An 18,850-nucleotide genomic window follows, 5' to 3' on the forward strand; every position below is an offset into this window, starting at 1 on the left:
AATTCAACTTCATACTAGAATGGAAAGCACAAAAATAAAAACTTCAATGGAAATTCCATGCTAATGGTAAAAACAAGCTCGAGGCAGCATTTTTCTACAGGCATAAAAAACTAACCTTGATGAAACCGATTTCCTTGGCGTTGCTGCGGAAGCACTGCCTGCAACACATGAGACCATACTTCCTGATCAACCCATGAGGGTTCCCGCAGACGCGGCTGACACACAAAATAAATAACAATGAGATTATCTAAAAACATAGGAATTGCGTTTTAAAACATAAAAACAATCTTTTAACAACAATTTCAGCACAGATTATGTCTGCGATTATTTACAAACCGTACATCAAACAAAGAATGTCCTGATTGAGAGTCCTGTTTAAATAAAAAGAAAAAAAGTAGAGTTTGGGCTTTTGCGTCACTTCCGGTAAGCAAATTTCGGTTAGATTTAACTGCAGAAATGCTCATTTTCCCCCCCTCTTATATTATTTTAACGTAAATAAAATAAAAACTAACGGGTTGTCAGATGGGGTCATCAAACCCTAGTTCTTATAGAGAAATATTACAAGAGAACTCAAACAATCACTTCACCCCAGGCCACTTCTGTGATCCAATGCTTTTTCGAACGAACAATAAGATTCCTTTAATCACTACCAAAGTCTTTCTAGCAAAATTCACACCAAAGCTTCACCTTATTGTGAATGCATTACTTCCCAAAACTTTTTCACAAGACCGACCTCAAAAACAAGTATTGAATTAAATAAAGACGTGAGTGAGACTATAGGATCTCACATAACCCATCACTAGCTAGTTGCCTTTGATAAAAAAAACAAAACAAAAAAATTCAATCTGATATTGCTCAATGAGAAAATGAATCAAATTTTACAAGATCAATACAAAAAAAAGTTCCCAGAATTTAGAATATGTGCGAATGAGATACAACAAATGACCCACAGCCACAACACACCAAATACTGTGAAATTTTGTGGATATTTCTGATATATATATACCTACATACTAGCATTAATCAATACTAACAAATATTAGAAGGGGATATGAGTGCAAATGAAAAATTATGAGGTGCAAGTGTGATTTGTATCGCTCCATATTTGTATAATTTTTTTTTTCCGTCTCACTAAAATGTAATTCTTCCATATTAGTATCCATAGCTCATAAAGCAAAATCTGTATGAATTGAATGTAAATATCAAAAAATAAACTGACCAAGTACGCGATCCAGGGCCATAGGTCTTGGGATGCGAGTTCCAGATGTTCGAGTGACCCATCTTGTCTCAGAGCTGTGTAGTGTTGTTCTTCAAAACACTAGCTAGATTCGGAGACGATGACCAAAACTGAGGCGCTTTACTACTAAAAACCCTAATTTCCCGAAACTCGCTCTTCTAATTGACTGGACGCGAAATGTCCAAACTACCCTCAAACGAGCTATGAAATTACATTGAGGTGGGCGTATATATACACCAAGGTTCACGTTCCTTTCTCTTCTGTCTTGGACACAAAGCTTCCTCTCTCTCTCTCTCTCAAGAAATCGAAGAAGAAGAAGCTGTTAGCAATCAGTGAAAATGAGTCGTGGAAGTGGAGGAGGCTACGATCGCCACATAACGATCTTCTCTCCTGAAGGTCGTCTCTTCCAAGTCGGTAAGCCCTAAAAATTTTCCGCATTTCAATGCCTAGTATTGTTTTTTAGAACTCGATTAGGGTAAAAGCAGTGTTTTTGGTTTGTAAAATGAGAGGCTTTTTGGATGAAACAGAGTACGCTTTCAAGGCTGTCAAATCATCCGGAATAACCTCCATTGGAGTTCGTGGGAAGGACTCTGTCTGTGTCGTTACCCAGAAGAAAGTCCCGGTTCGTATACAATTTAACTGTAATTCAACTCAGGCTTGATCTAGGATTTGGCATAAATTTTTTTATTTATTTTTGTTGAACTTGGGTTTTGGGAATTATTTGCAGGATAAACTTTTGGATCAGACTTGTGTAACCCATCTGTTTCCTATTACCAAGTTCCTCGGATTGTTGGCCACTGGCATGACAGGTTATTTTTTGCCTTTTCCAGCTCTTTTGATGTGTTGCGTAAAAACTTCATCTGATATCGAGTACTCTAATAGCCAAACTCAAATTTATACTTCAAATGTGAGTAAAAGTTTGTTAAGTGGCATAATTGTAAATTTAAAAGCTATAATTTGGATAAAAACAAGAGTCTTGATTGATTTGGGTCAAAAATTGAGTAAAACTCATTTTGGTATGACTTTGAGTAAGTGAGTGGAGAGAGATTTTGGGCATTTTTACTCAAGTTTAAATTTGATACGAGTAAAAGTTAAGGATTGGAGATGCCCTTATTTCATGCAATTTGATAGGCATAGATAAACGTGAATCAGTGCAAAAGCTTTTGTGGCAAACTTGCTACGTTTTTTTATTTTCCTTTGAAATGATGTCAATGCATTGTCAAACTACCAAGTGCAATATCCTCTTAGTTGGAATACTTTGGTTGCGTTTGGTAGAGTTTTCTAATTATGATTTGAGAGTAAGAGTTGTATTTTGAGTTTGTGAGTTTTGGAATTATGATTTGAGTGTGAAAAATTTGTTTGGTGAAAGAGTTTTTGAAAGAGTTTTGAATTGAGTGGACAATTTTTGATGTGACATATAATATTTGATACAAAAATTTACAATTCATAACCAAACATACAACTCAAAATTTTATTAAAACACATAAATTTTTTTTAAAAATTTGGAAATTTTTTTTTCGAATATATAAAAATTAACATATGTCAATTGGAATTTTTTTTTTTTTTTTTTACACTGTTCCGGTCAACCGGCCGGACAACCGGTGGGACGTCCGGTAGGACGACTGGTTAGTCCAAATTTTTTCACCTTTGACAGAGTTTTCAAAACTGAGTGTGGAATTAACTTTGGAAAACCATAAACAAACATCGAACGCAAATAAAGAGGTGGAATCATAGTTTTAAAACCATTCCAAACAGAGTCTTTTTATCTAAGCCTGAAATTGGACTGTAGAGTTGCTTGGAATAACAATGTTGATTGCAGAATAATCAAAATTCCACAGCTTTAAAGTACCTTTTTGCAATCTCTCACTACAAGTGGGTGAGAATGAATATTCAGGTAGCTTGTCTACACTACGCAGGACCAAATGTAGCATAGTGACAAAATCAGACAATTCTTTGTGATTTTTCTTTATAAATTAGAACAGAATCACCTGGGTAATGCTTTTCTTGTGTGTATTTGAAACTAAAGGGCTATTTCACCTATCTTCACAACCAAAAACTCAAATGTTTGTTCAACCTAGTGGGATAAGAATTTTGAGAATTAACAACTTTACCAACTAAATTTATGTTCTCCAGCTTCTCTATTGTTCATGCTTATTGTTTTTGTAATGCATGTTTCCTACTAGTTGATAATCAGAGATATCAAGGTATCGCATGAAACTAGTGGGGCAAATGAAAATCAAGTTGATTACTTGGCTCCATGTGTACTATTGCTTATGTGTCCAGTAGATTGAGGTCTTCAGTTACACAACTACCCTCCAAACTACTTGCTTTACATAATTAAAAGGAGTGTTTCTGATTTAATCTTATCCCTACAACTTTTCTGTTCAGATTTCACTTAAGTGTGCTACACTTGGTCTACATGAAATCAAATGCAAATAAAAAGTGGAATCTTACAAATAGTTTTGGTGTTAAAAAAGCACATGCCTAACAAAAAGCCATGGCGCGCCTAACCAAGTAACAGACCTCCAAGCCAAACATACTGTATAACCCACACTAGAAAATACTGAATTGAAGCTCTTTCTTCCTTGAAACAAAAACCCAGAAAAAAAAAAGAAAAGGAAAGAAGACGGAAGTCTGAAATTAAAGTATGTGAGAAATAGTGCTTCAAGAGCTCGTTAATGATGTTTTCATAGATCGTCAAAGTGAACAATATATACAACTACAATTACAGAACATACAGAACTCCACACCAGATCCTCCACTCAACCTGCCTCTTTTAACGAGATGATACAATTGATCTTAATTTCTCACCCAATTGCACTTCGTTATTTTCTAACCAAGTAACAGACCTAACAGCTGTAACAGAATTAATGCCCACTAACTGCTTGATGAATGGATAACAGCTGGGCCAATACCAATTTGCCACGTATTGACTACGCATCATCTTTTGCCTAAGTTGCTTCGCAATGAATCAAAAAGATTGAAAAGTTTGAACGAACCAATGGATTTTGAAAATTCTGAATTCATGAATCTCCTTTTGACATGCAAATTTGTGTTATGTGACTAAAAGTTTGTGATTGTTTCTAGCATTGGATGGAATCATCTTATTTTGAGTGTATAGAGAGTTGTTCACATTTTGTTTGAGGGTGTATATCAAATATACTGGATTTTTTATCTGGAATGAAGAGACTGTCACAGAGTTGTGGAACGCTTGAGGCATCAGCTGATTAGAGTGCTTGTAACTAATAGTTATGCACTTAAAACTTCAGGAACTTATTCTTCTATTGATCCAAGTTTTGTTTCCCCCCTCTTTGTCTGCTTTCTCATACTGCAGAGTTTGTTTGGCTTATGAGTTATGACTTTGATAGATGTTTTAATGATGCTTCTTTTGTTATTTTCAGCTGACGCAAGGTCATTGGTGCAACAAGCAAGGAATGAAGCAGCTGAGTTCCGTTTCAAATATGGATATGAAATGCCTGTGGATGTCTTGGCAAGATGGTTGGTTATTTCTGCTCCATGTAGTAAATTTGATGTTAACTGCCAAGTATTGCCTTACTATGGCATCTCATAAAGATGCATTCCATTTCATTTATGTCAAGAGTGGCATTAATTTGCTTACTCTTATTTTGAATTTAATGTTTCAGAGCTCATTCTGTAATGCTGGGATTTTCCAATTACTCTCTCATATGTTTTTGTCTTCTCCTAGCTAGTGTTATTTTCTCAACAGTAAACTTTGAGGATTGATGTTCAGTTTGAAATTAATCCATAGTTTCTTGAAGCTACTTACAAAGAATTTTATTTGGATTTTGATGTTACGTTGGTTTTTGACGACTAAGGAATTTCTTTACAACATCTAATAATACAATTATAATCGACTAATGTGCTTTACTATGATGCCAGGATTGCAGATAAATCTCAAATTTATACTCAACATGCCTATATGAGACCCCTTGGACTAGGTTTGTCTTTGATCCCTTGTACACTTTGTAGAGGGTCTTGATTGCATTTCAGTACTTGGTTTAATTAAAAAAGTGCTGAAAGTTCATTGTTTTTTTATTTATTTATAGTTATTACCGTTAAGTTTGCCTTGCTTTAATTCTTCTGTTTTTCCATTGTCAAGTTGCTATGGTTTTGGGTATTGATGAGGAGAAGGGGCCTCAACTCTTCAAGTGTGATCCGGCTGGCCATTTTTTTGGGCATAAGGTATTTGGCAAGTAATTTCTCTTTTAGCTATCATTAACTAATCAGTTTCAGACTCTTGCTGTTTGTTTTTAATTTTTGTTCTTGAACTTTATTTTATTTGCACCATGGAATATGAGTCATGTGGCAGCATGAAGTTTGATATGCACTAAAGACTGATAACATAACAATAAAATAGGTTTTAATATATTGAGGGTAGCAATAGTAACACATCTATACTTGACAACTAGCTAGGAGAATTTAGTATGCTTGTCTAAAGATAGATGTGGCTTGGGTATTAGTATAATTGGTTGAAACATGTATTCTTTAACATTTGGCATCTTCGTGAATGACCTAGGTCTTAGATGTTTAAAATTTTCTTAATTCACTATCTGTGGTTCAGAATGGTTTGTAGATAAAACAGAAGGTCCTTGAATTGTGCACTGAAATTTTGTTTTGATCTCTCATTATTTTGGAATGCACTGGAGTTTGTGTTTTAGGAAGTTATTGTTGCCTAAATTTAATTCATTGCAGGCAACAAGTGCTGGATTAAAAGAGCAAGAGGCTATCAATTTTTTGGAGAAGAAAATGAAGAATGATCCTGCTTTCTCCTATGAGGAAACAGTACAGGTACAATTATCTTCTTTTATATAGGTTGTTGAAGATAAGGCTCATGAGTTAGCAGCCCCTGCCTTCTTTTGTCTTCTTGTTGCAATGCAGTTCTGTTCTTTTGTTTCTAGGGTTTAGTATTTGTATATTTATCGCTTCGAATTATGCATTTTGGTCTATATACAAGTGTTTCTAATTAATAGATCATTAAAGCATGTGATGCTTTTGGAAGTTTAGCCACCATGCTCACCACAACACAGCTGAGAATTTCACTGCATTTGTATCCTGGAAAAAGGGGTTAACTAAATTCTTTCATCATATATCAACTAGCTTTTGAAGTTTCTAGTGTCTGGGAGTTTCTAGTGAAACAGAAAATCGACAGGATGTTGTTTCATTTTGGTTTAGATAATCTACAGCAATAATTATAATGTTTTTTTAATTTGGTATGGTTTCTCTCATTGCCTATTCGATTCTATTCTTTTTTTTTTTTTTTTGAACATCTATGTTTAAACAGAGAATTATGCCTTTTACTGGTAAAGTAAAAAATGGGCTATGCATTAATAGGACTCACAAGTTTGATCCCAACATACTGTTTTTATCTTACTCTGGTCAAGCCGTAAAGCTTCTAATGCTGCTGATGCGAATAACTTGTCTGCACTTCTAATTTGATTTCCAGATAAATCTTCTTCTTGGGGACTGTTTACTTGTCTCAAACAGAATTATATGTGGTTCTAATAATGCAACGTTACTTTTATTCTGTAGACTGCGATTTCTGCACTGCAATCTGTTTTACAAGAGGATTTCAAGGCTACCGAGATTGAGGTATTGCCATTTTCTTAGCGACTTCCTAAGTACTTATTTTTCTTCGTAAGGTACTCTACAAGTCATTAACGAATTTACTTTTCTTCAACAATCTAATTTAGCCTAAATCATCTCACTCATTCTCTTTCTCTCTGTTTGATATGTTCCAATTCAAAGGTTGTCACTTATTTTAATTACTATTTTATGTTGGTTTGGTGGTGTTGTCTTTCAGTTGAAGCCATCCTTGCTTAACACAAGGATCCTCAAAAATTGATAGTAGGGTATATCATTTCACTTGTGTTTTAAGAAATTTTAATCAACTTCACATTAGGATGTACTTAGACTATATTGAGTTTCCTGTCTAGCCTTTGTTTTTCAATGCCAACAACACGTAAGGCTCCATTGAGGTTGATCGTGCAGTTCAACCACTGATTAATTTCTTCGACTAAAGATTGCAGGCATTAACTAAAGATAAGGAAAATGTGATTCTTAAAACAAGCTCATAGTTCAATTCAACAATAATGAGAACCTTGTTGCGACTATCTCTGAAAACAAGGGCATAGCACACAGGGTTTGAGCCTATTTGGGTCATCAGTAATGCAACTAACACAGAAAAATTTCTCTGAAAAGTGCATAGAAACACATCATTCCGCGTACTCTTTTTTTTTTTTTGTTTTTTTTGCATAAAAAAAAAATTTGCATTTGTATTGTTTTCCATGGGGTCATCATCAGACATAGAAGCTAAATCAAACAGATGCATATAATTGAATCAAAAAGTTCAACTAGCCACAAAATGTAAATATGCATATATATTTGGTGCCTTATTCAGCACATGATTGGAGATTTGGGGTAGGAGTTCAACAAAAGAATTGTGCTCTGAAAATAATTCTGTTTTATGTGTTGCTCCTGGCTTTAGTTTCCCACATGCTAAACATGTCATTGGTAATTTTGGGTTCTGTTAAAGGAGTTTTTCCTACTTTCAGCACGTTTTTAATGTTCCCAACACGATAAAGTAGGTATGATCATTTTAATAGGATAATGCGGAACATAGATCAGATATGTTAGGTTGACAATTCTCTGTTTAGTATCTTACCTGTTCCCCGTGGTGTGCCAAGTGTGGGGTGAGTATTTTATGTAACGAGTACGCCACATGGCTGAGCTAATGTGGAGTACCTTTCCGTTTCTTGTTTGTGGTAAGAGTTGGACCGCAGAAATCTCTGTGCCTGGCCTGTAGTGCTGAATGTTTGGCCACATCAAATACTGGCCCCACTTTGTGCTTGGGCCGAAGTGTTGAATGTTATGCCATATCAAACCGCAGCCCCACTAACCTAACAAACAATGAGCAGAGAAAAGTACCCAACATCAGCCAGGCCACGTGGCATATCCATTACATAAAATTCTTTCTCCCAATGTGGAATGCTGGCTTTTATCACTTTCCTTCGTCTTCTTGTTATGCTAAATACTCTTTTCTCGAGTATGAATTTGAATGGTATTTGTTCAGTTTATTGTGTATATTTTTGTCAAATCACTTAAATGATTCTTAATGTTTGGTAGGTTGGAGTTGTGAGGAAAGATAATCCAGTTTTCAGAGTATTGTCAACTGAGGAAATTGATGAGCACTTGGTTGCCATAAGTGAGCGAGACTGATCAACTCTTGACTCTCTGATGCTGTTTTGTGAAATGTCTGTGTTGTTACTTGAAACCATCTAGTTATGCTTGAATTGAATGTGGAAGTAGAAGTTCCCCTGGATATGCTTTTTTAATCATCAAAGTACAAAAATTATGTTTCAGTTTAAACTGTTCCTTGTATTGCACACGATTTTTATGGGATAGCATGGTTTCAGACTTTTTCTGCACTCCTATATTTTTGTTATGACCATGTTTCAAAGTAGGCCCTGACAATTTTTTGCTGTGTGCACGTGTGCGTGTGTATGGTTGTGTTGAGCCACTTATGTCTCATGCTGATGGTGATGGATTAGTACAGTTGATCACCTATGGAATATTTGATTAATCCACAAGCCCGAGTTGTTTGTTAGCCCTAATATGCTGGAAGAGGATTGTGTCTTATTATTATTATTATTAGTAATTTTTTGGGTTATGTTGTCCAGGTTGGGTTTAGATTTTGATTAGGGTTACCCTTTCGAACTGAGTTTAGTTTGGCCGAAATTTTCAAAATAAGCTGAAGCGTTATTTCAAACCACGCTTTCACCATATTTCTAGCTCAGCTGCAGGGAATGGATAAAATTATAAAAGCGTGTTTACAAATTATGTTTTTAATTAAGAAGGTGTGGTTATAAGTCATGTATTTAAAAAATTTGTTTTGTGAAAAAAGCGTGGTTAGAAATCACGCTTTTAAATAAAATTGTTTTGTAATCAAAACAGATGACAAGTAGGGAGATAGCTCAAATGATAGTACACTCCTTTCCATAGGAGAGACATGGGGTTTAATTCCCTGCATCTTCAAGCTCCTGCTTTTTTCAAGTTCAATTCAACTTTTTTATTTTTATTTTTTTTCTTCTACTTACTCTATACTTTATATATTTATTATGTAATTTTTTTTTATCAAAAAAAGTAAAACGTTTGTTTGGTTAACTAATATTTATAATAAAAATTATATATTTAAAATAAAAAATAAATTTTTAAAAAATTTTGAATATTAAAAATATTAAAAAAATATAGCACATAAATGTATGAAATATAATGCACATTAAAATAAATAAATAAATATTTATGTGTTGTATTTTTTAATATTTTAAATATATTTTTTAAATATTAAAAAAATTTATTTTTTATTGTAAATATATAATTTTTATTATAAATATTTTATTTTATTTTATAAATATATTTTTAAATATTTTAATTTTTTTGTTATGTATTTGGTTACGATTTTAGTATAGAGTTTTGAAAGTAGTGTGGAATTTTGAGTTATGTGTTTGGTTATGAGGTTTGAAAATAATTTTTTAATTAAGTTTTGAGTTATGTGTTTGGTTATGATACGAGTGTGGAAATGTGTTTTGAGTTGAAAATATTAAAATTAAAAAAATTAAAATATTTACAAAATAAAATAAAATATTTAAAATAAAAAAATTATATATTTAAAATAAAAAAATAATTACAATAGCTTCCCTTACTTTACCTGACATTATGCAGATACCCACCTTTTGTCAAATTGGAACTAACGGGGTTAACTTTTCTATAATAAACGAAAAGCGTTTGAAACAACATTTTTGGAAGTGTTTTATTTTAAATATATAAAAATTTTATTTTATTTTAAATATATATTTTTTATTTTGTAAATATTTTAATTTTTTTAATTTTAATATTTTAAACTCAAAACATATTTTCACACTCATATCATAACCAAACATATAACTCAAAACTCAATTAAAAAATTATTTTTTAACCTCATAACTAAACACATAACTCAAAATTTCACACTACTTTCAAAACTTTATACTCAAATCGTAATCAAACACATAACAAAAAAAATTAAAATATTTATAAAATAAAATAAAATATTTTAATATTTAAAAAATATATTTAAAATATTAAAAAAATACAACACATAAATATTTATTTATTTATTTTAATGTGCATTATATTTCATACATTTATGTGTTATATTTTTTTAATATTTTAAATATTAAAAAATTTTATTTTTTATTTTAAATATAATTTTTATTATAAATATTAGTTAACCAAACAAATGTTTTACTTTTTTTTGATAAAAAAAATTACATAATAAATATATAAAGTATAGAGTAAGTGAAAGGAAAAAAATAAAATAAAAAAGTTGAATTGAATTTGAAAAAAACAGGAGTTTGAACCCCGTGCCTCTCCCATGGAAAGGTACCATTTGAACTACCTCTCTATTTGACATCTATTTTGATTACAAAACAGTTTTATTTAAAAGTGTGGTTTCTAGTCATGCTTTCTTCACAAAAACAAATTTTTTTAAACGTGTGGTTTGTAATCACGCTTTCTCAATTAAAAGTATAATTTGTAATCATATTTTTATGATTTTATCCAATCCCCATAACTGGGCTAGAAATATGAGAAAAACGTGATTTAAAATAACGTTTCAATTTATTTCGAAAATTTTGACCGAAATAAGATAGTAATTTGACTTATTTTGAGAAATGGCTCGAGAATACCTGATGGGATGACAACTGGTATCATATCTGCCCTAGTCTTGCGTCAGTTGAAGTCACAATCAATCCCTTCATCCAAAAAGAAAGAAAAAGAAGTTGTTTACAAATTACTTCTTGCGAAGTGTAGTCTCTTAATCTAAATTTAGGCCAAGTTTGGCTAAAAAAAAAAGTACATTTATTTTATCTTTTTATCTTTTTTGAGTCACATCAATCAACATCTTCTCTCTACTTTTTCTACACATAATACAAAAAAAATCAAAAAGTATACTTATTTAGTCTTCCCAAACTTGGCCTTAGTTAGAGGTTACAGTAGGGAAGAGTATTATTCCTAGTAATGTTTGGCTCGACTTGTGTTAGGTTAGTTAAAGACTTGTTTAAGATTGAGACTTGTTATATAAATAATTTAAACTTAAATGTGTTTTAATTTTTTTTTTAAATTTTAATTTAAATAATTTATTACTCAGTTTAACTCTCGACTTAGTTTGTAATCCTACTCGTTACAATCACGGGCTGTTAGGTCGATGGACCTTAATAAGTACTGTTCACTCAACCTTCCTGTTCTCTCAAATACTGAGCCCAATAGAGGATTTGGAAGGTCTCCCCCAAAGGGGAGAGGGGTCCAGGAGGAATTTACCTCCCACCGAAATTTTTTGAGTACTTTCATAATTCTCATGTCCTTCTGTGTAACTCTAATTCTATACTTATAAATAGATAAGGGAGCGCCTCTTTTAGATTAAAAGAGAGTTGTATTTTTCTGATCATAATGAAAATCGCAGCAGTCGTGAACGTAACTCTATTCTAGAGTGAATTATGTAAATTCTTGTGTTCTTATATGTAATTTGTTTAATTCATTAATTCTTTTTTTATTTATTATTTGTGTCTCACGATCTTGATTAGAAATGGCCAATTCCTAACAACAGCTTGGGTTGTGGGTGATAGGCTTGGGATAAAGATGCGTCAAGGCTGCTTTTGATTTTTGGCTACATCTGCTCTGCTTTCGAGCATTCAACCTAATTATGTTTGAAGTGTTTAAAATGAAAAATTATAGGATAAATTATAAATTGAGATTTGTTTAAAGTATAAATTATCTCTTGTGATTTGAAAAATTATAAATATTCTTTTGTTAGAAAATTTTTATTTAACAGAATTAATTAAAAAAATAAAATTCATAATTGTTCTTTTATACAATAATAAAATTATCTAAATTATTAATTAAAACATATTTCTAACATCATTAAAAATTGTTAATTAATTTGATAATTTATTAATAAAAAGAGTGATTTTTTTATGAAATTAGAAATTTCAAAATGTGAAATGTAATTTTCAAAACTATATAGACGATTTGTATTTTAATAAATCTCCGTAATTTATCCAAAATTATATCATGCGCCATAGGTAAATACGTGTGGTGTCACAGGTTAAATTTAATTGGCTAAAATAGTAAAATTTACTACTTTCACTTCTCTTTTTAGAGACAATAGCACACTTGTCTTAATATAAAAAGTTTTAAGTAATACCCTAAGACCCCCAATAATTAAATAACTTTGGTATAGTCTAATAAATAATGTTATATATATCAATTAATATATTAATTAATATGTCAATTGATGATGTGACATAATTTAAATTTTTTTAAATATTTATAATGTGATTAATAAATAGAGTCAATAATAATATCATAATTAATATTAATATATTAATTAGTACATGTAACACCACCGTAGACCAATCAGAGCAAGATTGATGTTGTCGGTAGACCATGAACTACAAAGCGTCTTGTTTTCCCGTCTTCCCACTCAAGCCAATACTTTAGACATCTCTCACCCAACATCGAATATTTGAAAGTGAAAAACAGAACTTTAGGCATCTAAATCTGACCCAACAAAAAGAAGAACCAAAAAAAAAAAAACAAAAAAAACAAATAAAATATTAGAAAGTGAAAAAACGAAAACCTACGTTACAAATACATTTTCAATCATAATTTAAAAATAATAATGAGTGATAATCAGACATTACATAAAGTATAATCAAAGACATTTTAAATCATAATTAAAATAATAATCACAATATATCATAACCAACATCATGATAAACTATAATTAACATCACAATAAGTCATAAAAAATCTTTCAACTGCTAAACGAATGACTTGATCCAAGAGCTATCATTAACCTTTTAAAATACTCTAAGATGCATTTATCATTCCTCTAGCTATATTTAACTTTTTAAAAGATTTTTAAAATCAACTTGATTCAAGAATTACCATTAGTCTTGTAAATTTAGGTAGGACTATATCGCCTTCTAAAGTTACTGTTAGTCTTAAATTTGAGCTAATTCTCTTATTTCATTAAAGCAAAAATTAGATTGTCTAGTGGAGCTACCAATCAACCAACAAACAATCAAATGTCAACTAATAAAAATTGTATCCAAATAAATAGTTGTTAAATCAAACATAACCTAAAAATGAAAAATAAAATGTCTCATTGCAACTAGAAATTATGATAGGTCTTGTAAGATAAATTGATAGAGAGAGAATTACAGAGAAAATAAATTGTATGTATTATTGATTGATTGATATTGATTGAATTGTATGTACATTATATAGGAGATGTAAAGTGGAGATGGAGTGGTGGAGTAGGTGCAGTGGAGGTGGTAGTGGTGTAGTGGGTTAGGTTTAGTGGAGTAGGTGAGGTGGTAGTGGGTTAGGTTTAGTGGGGTAGGTTTAACAGCCTCCCTCAAACTCAAGGAGGTTAGACACAAACCAACTTGAGTTTGGAGAGAGTAACAAAACATGAAAGTAAACTGATAAATAAAAACAAAACAGGATAGGAGACACGGTATGGTCGTGTCAGACAGTTTACGGGGTCATGTCGGACCGTTGTAGCAGACACTGTGTGGTCGTGTCAGACCGTTGTAGAAGACAGTTTATGGGGTCATGTCGGACCGTTGTAGCAGGACAGTTTACGAGGTCATGTCGGACCGTTGTAGCAGACACTGTGTGGTCGTGTCAGACCGATGTAGAAGACAGTTTATGGGGTCATGTCGGACCGTTGTAGAAGACAGTTTATGGGGTCATGTCGGACCGGTGTAGAAGACAGTTTACGGGGTCATGTCGGACCGTTGTAGCAGACACTGTGTGGTCGTGTCAGACCGATGTAGAAGACAGTTTACGGGGTCATGTCGGACCGTTGTAGAAGATTGTGGTGGTGCACCAAGGGGGCGACTTAGGGAGTGCGCCATAAGCGACTTATACATGATACTGTGTATAACCCCCCCTCAAACTCAAATAGGTGTGAAGATAGAAACCTATTTGAGGTTGAAACAAAGGGATTGATAAAGCTGACCGGTGTAGAAGACACTGGATTGGTGTGTATATAGGCTGCCCAAAAGATATACATGGATATAGATATCGAGCCCTCAAAAGTCGTGCCCTCAAAAGGTGTGCCCAATCTTTCAAAAAGCGTGCCATCAAAAGGCGTGCCCAATCCATAAAAAGGTGTGCCATCAAAAGGTGTGCAACTATCTTGGCTTGCGCGCCCGTTTTGTCGTCTGGCGTCAAGTGGCGTGCGAGGCGCGGATCTGCCTTGGCTATTTAACCATGACGAAGGCTGAGGCTGAGGCTGAGGCAGAGACTGAAACAAAAAACTGCGAAAAACCTCTGAAAAAAAAAACTCTTCGTTGTCTGAGAGAGAGACTCTGTAACACTCTGTTGCCCAGAAAATGACTTCGTCTTCCCGTGGTCTGCTCACTCTCTTTCCCGACCTCAATGAGTCAACAAGAGAGATAGCTAGTGCGGTGGCCAGTGAACCTCAACCAAATACCTCTGGTTTTGCTTCGTTGAACTTTCCGATGCGGTCTGTGGAGCAAAAAATGGCGGTGCAAACTGATATTGAGGCCAATCAGTATACTTTGAAGTCATGTGTGGAGACCATGACTGCGGTCACAAATTTGTCGCACCGGCTGCAGAGTAGGACAAATGAGGTGCAGCAGTTAAACGCCCAACTGGCTCTGCTCCAGCGCATGTATAAGGATGCGCGAGCAGAGATAAGTGTGCTTAAGGCGGAAAACAAGGAGCTGAAGCGGAAGGCCACCGTGATGTTCCGATTTGGAGGTCCGCCATATGCTGTAGTGGAGGAGCAGGGGGGAGTGAACGTGCTCGGTGGATTAGGAAGCACGGAGACCGGACTGGCACGGGACACCCAAGATAAAAGTAAGAAGAAGAGACCTGCAGTAGAGTAGAGAAGGGAAAAGAAAAATCCCTCCTGTAAGAGGGAGGTTGTTGTGTGTGGGGGTTTTTTTTGGTTGTAGAATTGTGCTCGGGGTTGATCCCCGAGATGAATAAAATGACAAGGTTGTGGAATGTTGTTGGTGGTATTTGGTGTTGTTGTTTTGTATAATAATAAAAATAAAATAAAATAAAACAATGGATAAAAATATTTGTGGATGGATGATATGAAAATCATCGGTGTGATTTTTTTTTTTTTTTTTGGGTTCGGGTGTGGTGTAAAATTGTGAGCCGGGGTGTAGGCAGAACATGAATTCAATAATGCAATTATCACACTGGGTGGTCGGTATGTTGAACTCATCTGGTAGCATGAAGCGTGTTGATGCAACTGAATTTGCAAAGCAAAGGAAAGCCTCGGTGAATTTTTTTTTTTTTTTTTTTTTCTTTGGTGTAACATAAGCAATTATCAGTCCAAAAAAGCACAGAGCCGACCAAAAAAGCACTGATCCATTCTCCAACGCACCAGCTGTTGTCCACCCATCCCATCAATTACCACGTGAGAGAGAGAAAGCCTCGGAGTAGGTGAATACTCAAACAATTCACACTGGGGTGGTAGGGCGTATGATAATATATTATAATGGTGCGAAAGATGTGCTACAGCTGGGTGTGCATAAAGGTGAAGGAAATGGTGGGAAAGTTGACAAAGAGTAGAGAGAGATAGAGAGAGTGAGAAGTGTGACCTTCTTGCATGGGTTTGGTGTGTGTTTGTGAATCAGTGAGCTCCTCCCCCCCTTCCGCTCGGTCTGTGTGTATCTATGTCATGCATGGAGCATGTGTGAGAGGTGTGCTGTGGAAGGAGAGAAAGAGAGAGGTGAAGCTTGTGTGTGTGTGTTCAGCCCCTCTCCATGTGTGCTGGGTTTGTCGAGAGACAGAAGAGAGAAATCAGTGCCTCCCTCTATGTCCCTGTGTGCTGCTGTCTAATGGTCTTCTTCTCAATGGTGTGTTGGGTGGATGTCTCCTCCCTCTCTCTACTCATGTCTGTCATGAAATGGTCCCTCTATCTGTCCGTATCAATCATCTGTATGCATGTGTTGTGTGTTGTCGCAGCTCCGTGTGTGCGTGTGATGGTAGTGGTATGTGTCTGCTGTGTGTTGTGTATGGTATATCTCGGCTGTAGGGGAAGGTGGCCCGGTCGTGATCAGTCACGGCTGGAAGCAGTGGCGAGGCTTCCGGGGACAGACATGAGGTGCGCAGACCGTGTTTTGAACCATCATTGTTGCAGACGAGTGAAGGTAAGTGTAGAGAATTTTAGCAGACTAGGTTGAGGTCCGGCGGACGGCTAAGGTGAGGTTGCCGCCCGCCGGGGAAGCAAAAATATTAGGTTCTAAACCTGCTCTGATACCATGTAAGATAAATTGATAGAGAGAGAATTACAGAGAAAATAAATTGTATGTATTATTGATTGATTGATATTGATTGTATTGTATGTACATTTTATAGGAAATGTAAAGTGGAGATGGAGTGGTGGAGTAGGTGAAGTGGAGGTGGTAGTGGTGTAGTGGGTTAGGTTTAGTGGAGTAGGTGAGGTGGTAGTGGTGTAGTGGGTTAGGTTTAGTGGAGTAGGTTTAACAGGTCTGAAGTGTCGTGTGATTGTATGTCTATCAAATGAATATTTTTCTTATTTTTCAAATTATATAAGTATTTAATCCGTACTATTGATTGGATTCACAATTAACATAATTCTTGAAATACAGAATAATTATTCCATGACAATAGAATTCTTAAAAATATAAGGGATGGTTTGGCCAATTGCTTTTAGCATTTTTTTTATAGTATTTTTTAAAAAATCAATTTTTTTTCTTCTTCATTTCTAGGTACTATTAGATTAGAAGATCCTAAAAATTAAAAAATAATAATTAAAATATTTTTTAATACAAATCTAAAAAAATAATTTTTAACATAATCATAAAGAGGCGAATAAAGATCAGAATCTCGTGACAACGATCGAAACTCGCGACCTTACACTTACAAAGCGAATGCAACACCACTATGCTACAGAAGCTATTTTAAATTAAAAGTTTAATTTTAATATAAATCGAATTAGTATAGTTTTACAAAAAATTAGTAATCAACCAAATTAAGCCTTAAATCTCATAAAATGGGGTCGCTTATATGAACTATTTTTCTCTACTCAATTCTATAAAGTAGGATTTATTTTCATAAAGGATTCGAGTTACTTTTTTACGTGTTGGTTATCGGTTACATAACACATAACCATATTCCTTTTCTCGGACTTGGGACCGGCGAAGTTGTTAAACAATCTTGGCAAAATTTTTACAAAAAATTAGTAATTAAATAAAAAAGTATCTGTGAATTTTATTCTCATTTTATTAACCAAACTAAATTAAAGCAAAAAATTTAACTATGTTTAGTATCAATTTCAATTTTGTAAATTTAAAACTTGTTTGACAAATTATTTCAAACACTATTTTATTTTTTAAATTTTTTTTTCTAACAGGCAAACTTTTTTATTTTAGAAAAGGGCAAATTACAAACACTCCCATCGAGATTTGGTGAAAATATAGATTCTCTCATGAGATTTGAGAAATTACATCCCGTTCCCTGAGGTTTATATTTTCATAACAAATTGTCCCCTGAGATTTTTATTTTCATACATATTCCCTCCTAATTTTTTCTAATTTGTTATGAAAATTTGACCTTCAGCAGGCAATTTATAATTTCTCAAACCTCAGAAAAGAATCTATATTTTTATCAAACCTCGAGGGGGCGTTTGTAATTTGCCCTTTAGAAAAATATAACTTCTCCATTATTTTTGTGATTTTGAAAATTGACATCCACTCACAATTTCCTTTTGTTTATCATAACATCGATCTCATAAAGGGTTGAAAACTTAGAATTTATGGTATGAAAAAACCTTATCTCATTCATCCAATAAACATTCATATGTCAATTAATTAAAAATATAAATTAGATAGATCACATTGAGATTTGAAAAAATACAATAAATAAACATAATTACATCTACTCTATTTCAGTAAGACTAAAACTATCAAAACTAAAATAGATAACGTGTAGACACAAGAAGAATAAAATATACATTACTGAGAGGGAGATTTCATAATCTGGCTTTGGGCCGTGGTAATGACCGGGTTAAATTAGGCCAAGCAAGTTTGGGTCGAACTAGGTTGGGCCAATCCAATGGCAGTGCACTCGGTCAAGGCCCTGGTCTGATTTGGCCGGGGTAATTTTGGACTGCTGGCCCGGTTCACTTTATTTGCTCATTGAGTTAGGCTGGTTAGATCCTCCTCAGACCAGTCTAACCTAGCGAGAGCTTAGTCATAACGGAGGGCGGCTAAGCCGCAGTGGGATTCTTTAACAAAGCCGGTAATTAGCGCGGTCGTGGTATGACAATGTGGCATCGTTCTAGGCGTAACTCAGTTTAGAGCATTGCATGTCTCAGAAGTAATGCGGTCGCGGCGTCGGGATGTCTGTTCGTGCCAACACCGTTTGGCGGTTTTGTTAGGTGGTGTTTAGCTATATTTGCATTGACACGTGGAAAAATGGGATAGGAGAGCAGGTCCACGCGTCAAAAGATGAATGGACGCAGAGGCCCGTGCAGAAGGTATA

At 34.1% G+C, this 18,850-nt stretch overlaps 1 protein-coding gene across 1 annotated transcript; it reads left to right on the plus strand.

Moving 5' to 3' along the window:
- Positions 1-971: 971 nt before the first annotated feature.
- Positions 972-8,682, plus strand: PAA2 (20S proteasome subunit PAA2). Its single transcript, XM_028266154.2, has 9 exons — positions 972-1,651; positions 1,765-1,859; positions 1,965-2,046; positions 4,639-4,735; positions 5,138-5,196; positions 5,358-5,440; positions 5,951-6,046; positions 6,788-6,847; positions 8,381-8,682. Exons 1-9 carry the CDS (start codon positions 1,576-1,578, stop codon positions 8,471-8,473), a joined length of 741 nt encoding a protein of 246 aa, XP_028121955.2. The 5' UTR covers positions 972-1,575; the 3' UTR covers positions 8,474-8,682.
- The last annotated feature ends 10,168 nt before the right edge of the window (positions 8,683-18,850 follow it).

The sequence above is a fragment of the Camellia sinensis genome, chromosome 4 (genome assembly GCF_055761805.1).
Source record: "Camellia sinensis isolate YWXY chromosome 4, ASM5576180v1, whole genome shotgun sequence".
Classification (NCBI taxonomy): domain Eukaryota; kingdom Viridiplantae; phylum Streptophyta; class Magnoliopsida; order Ericales; family Theaceae; genus Camellia; species Camellia sinensis.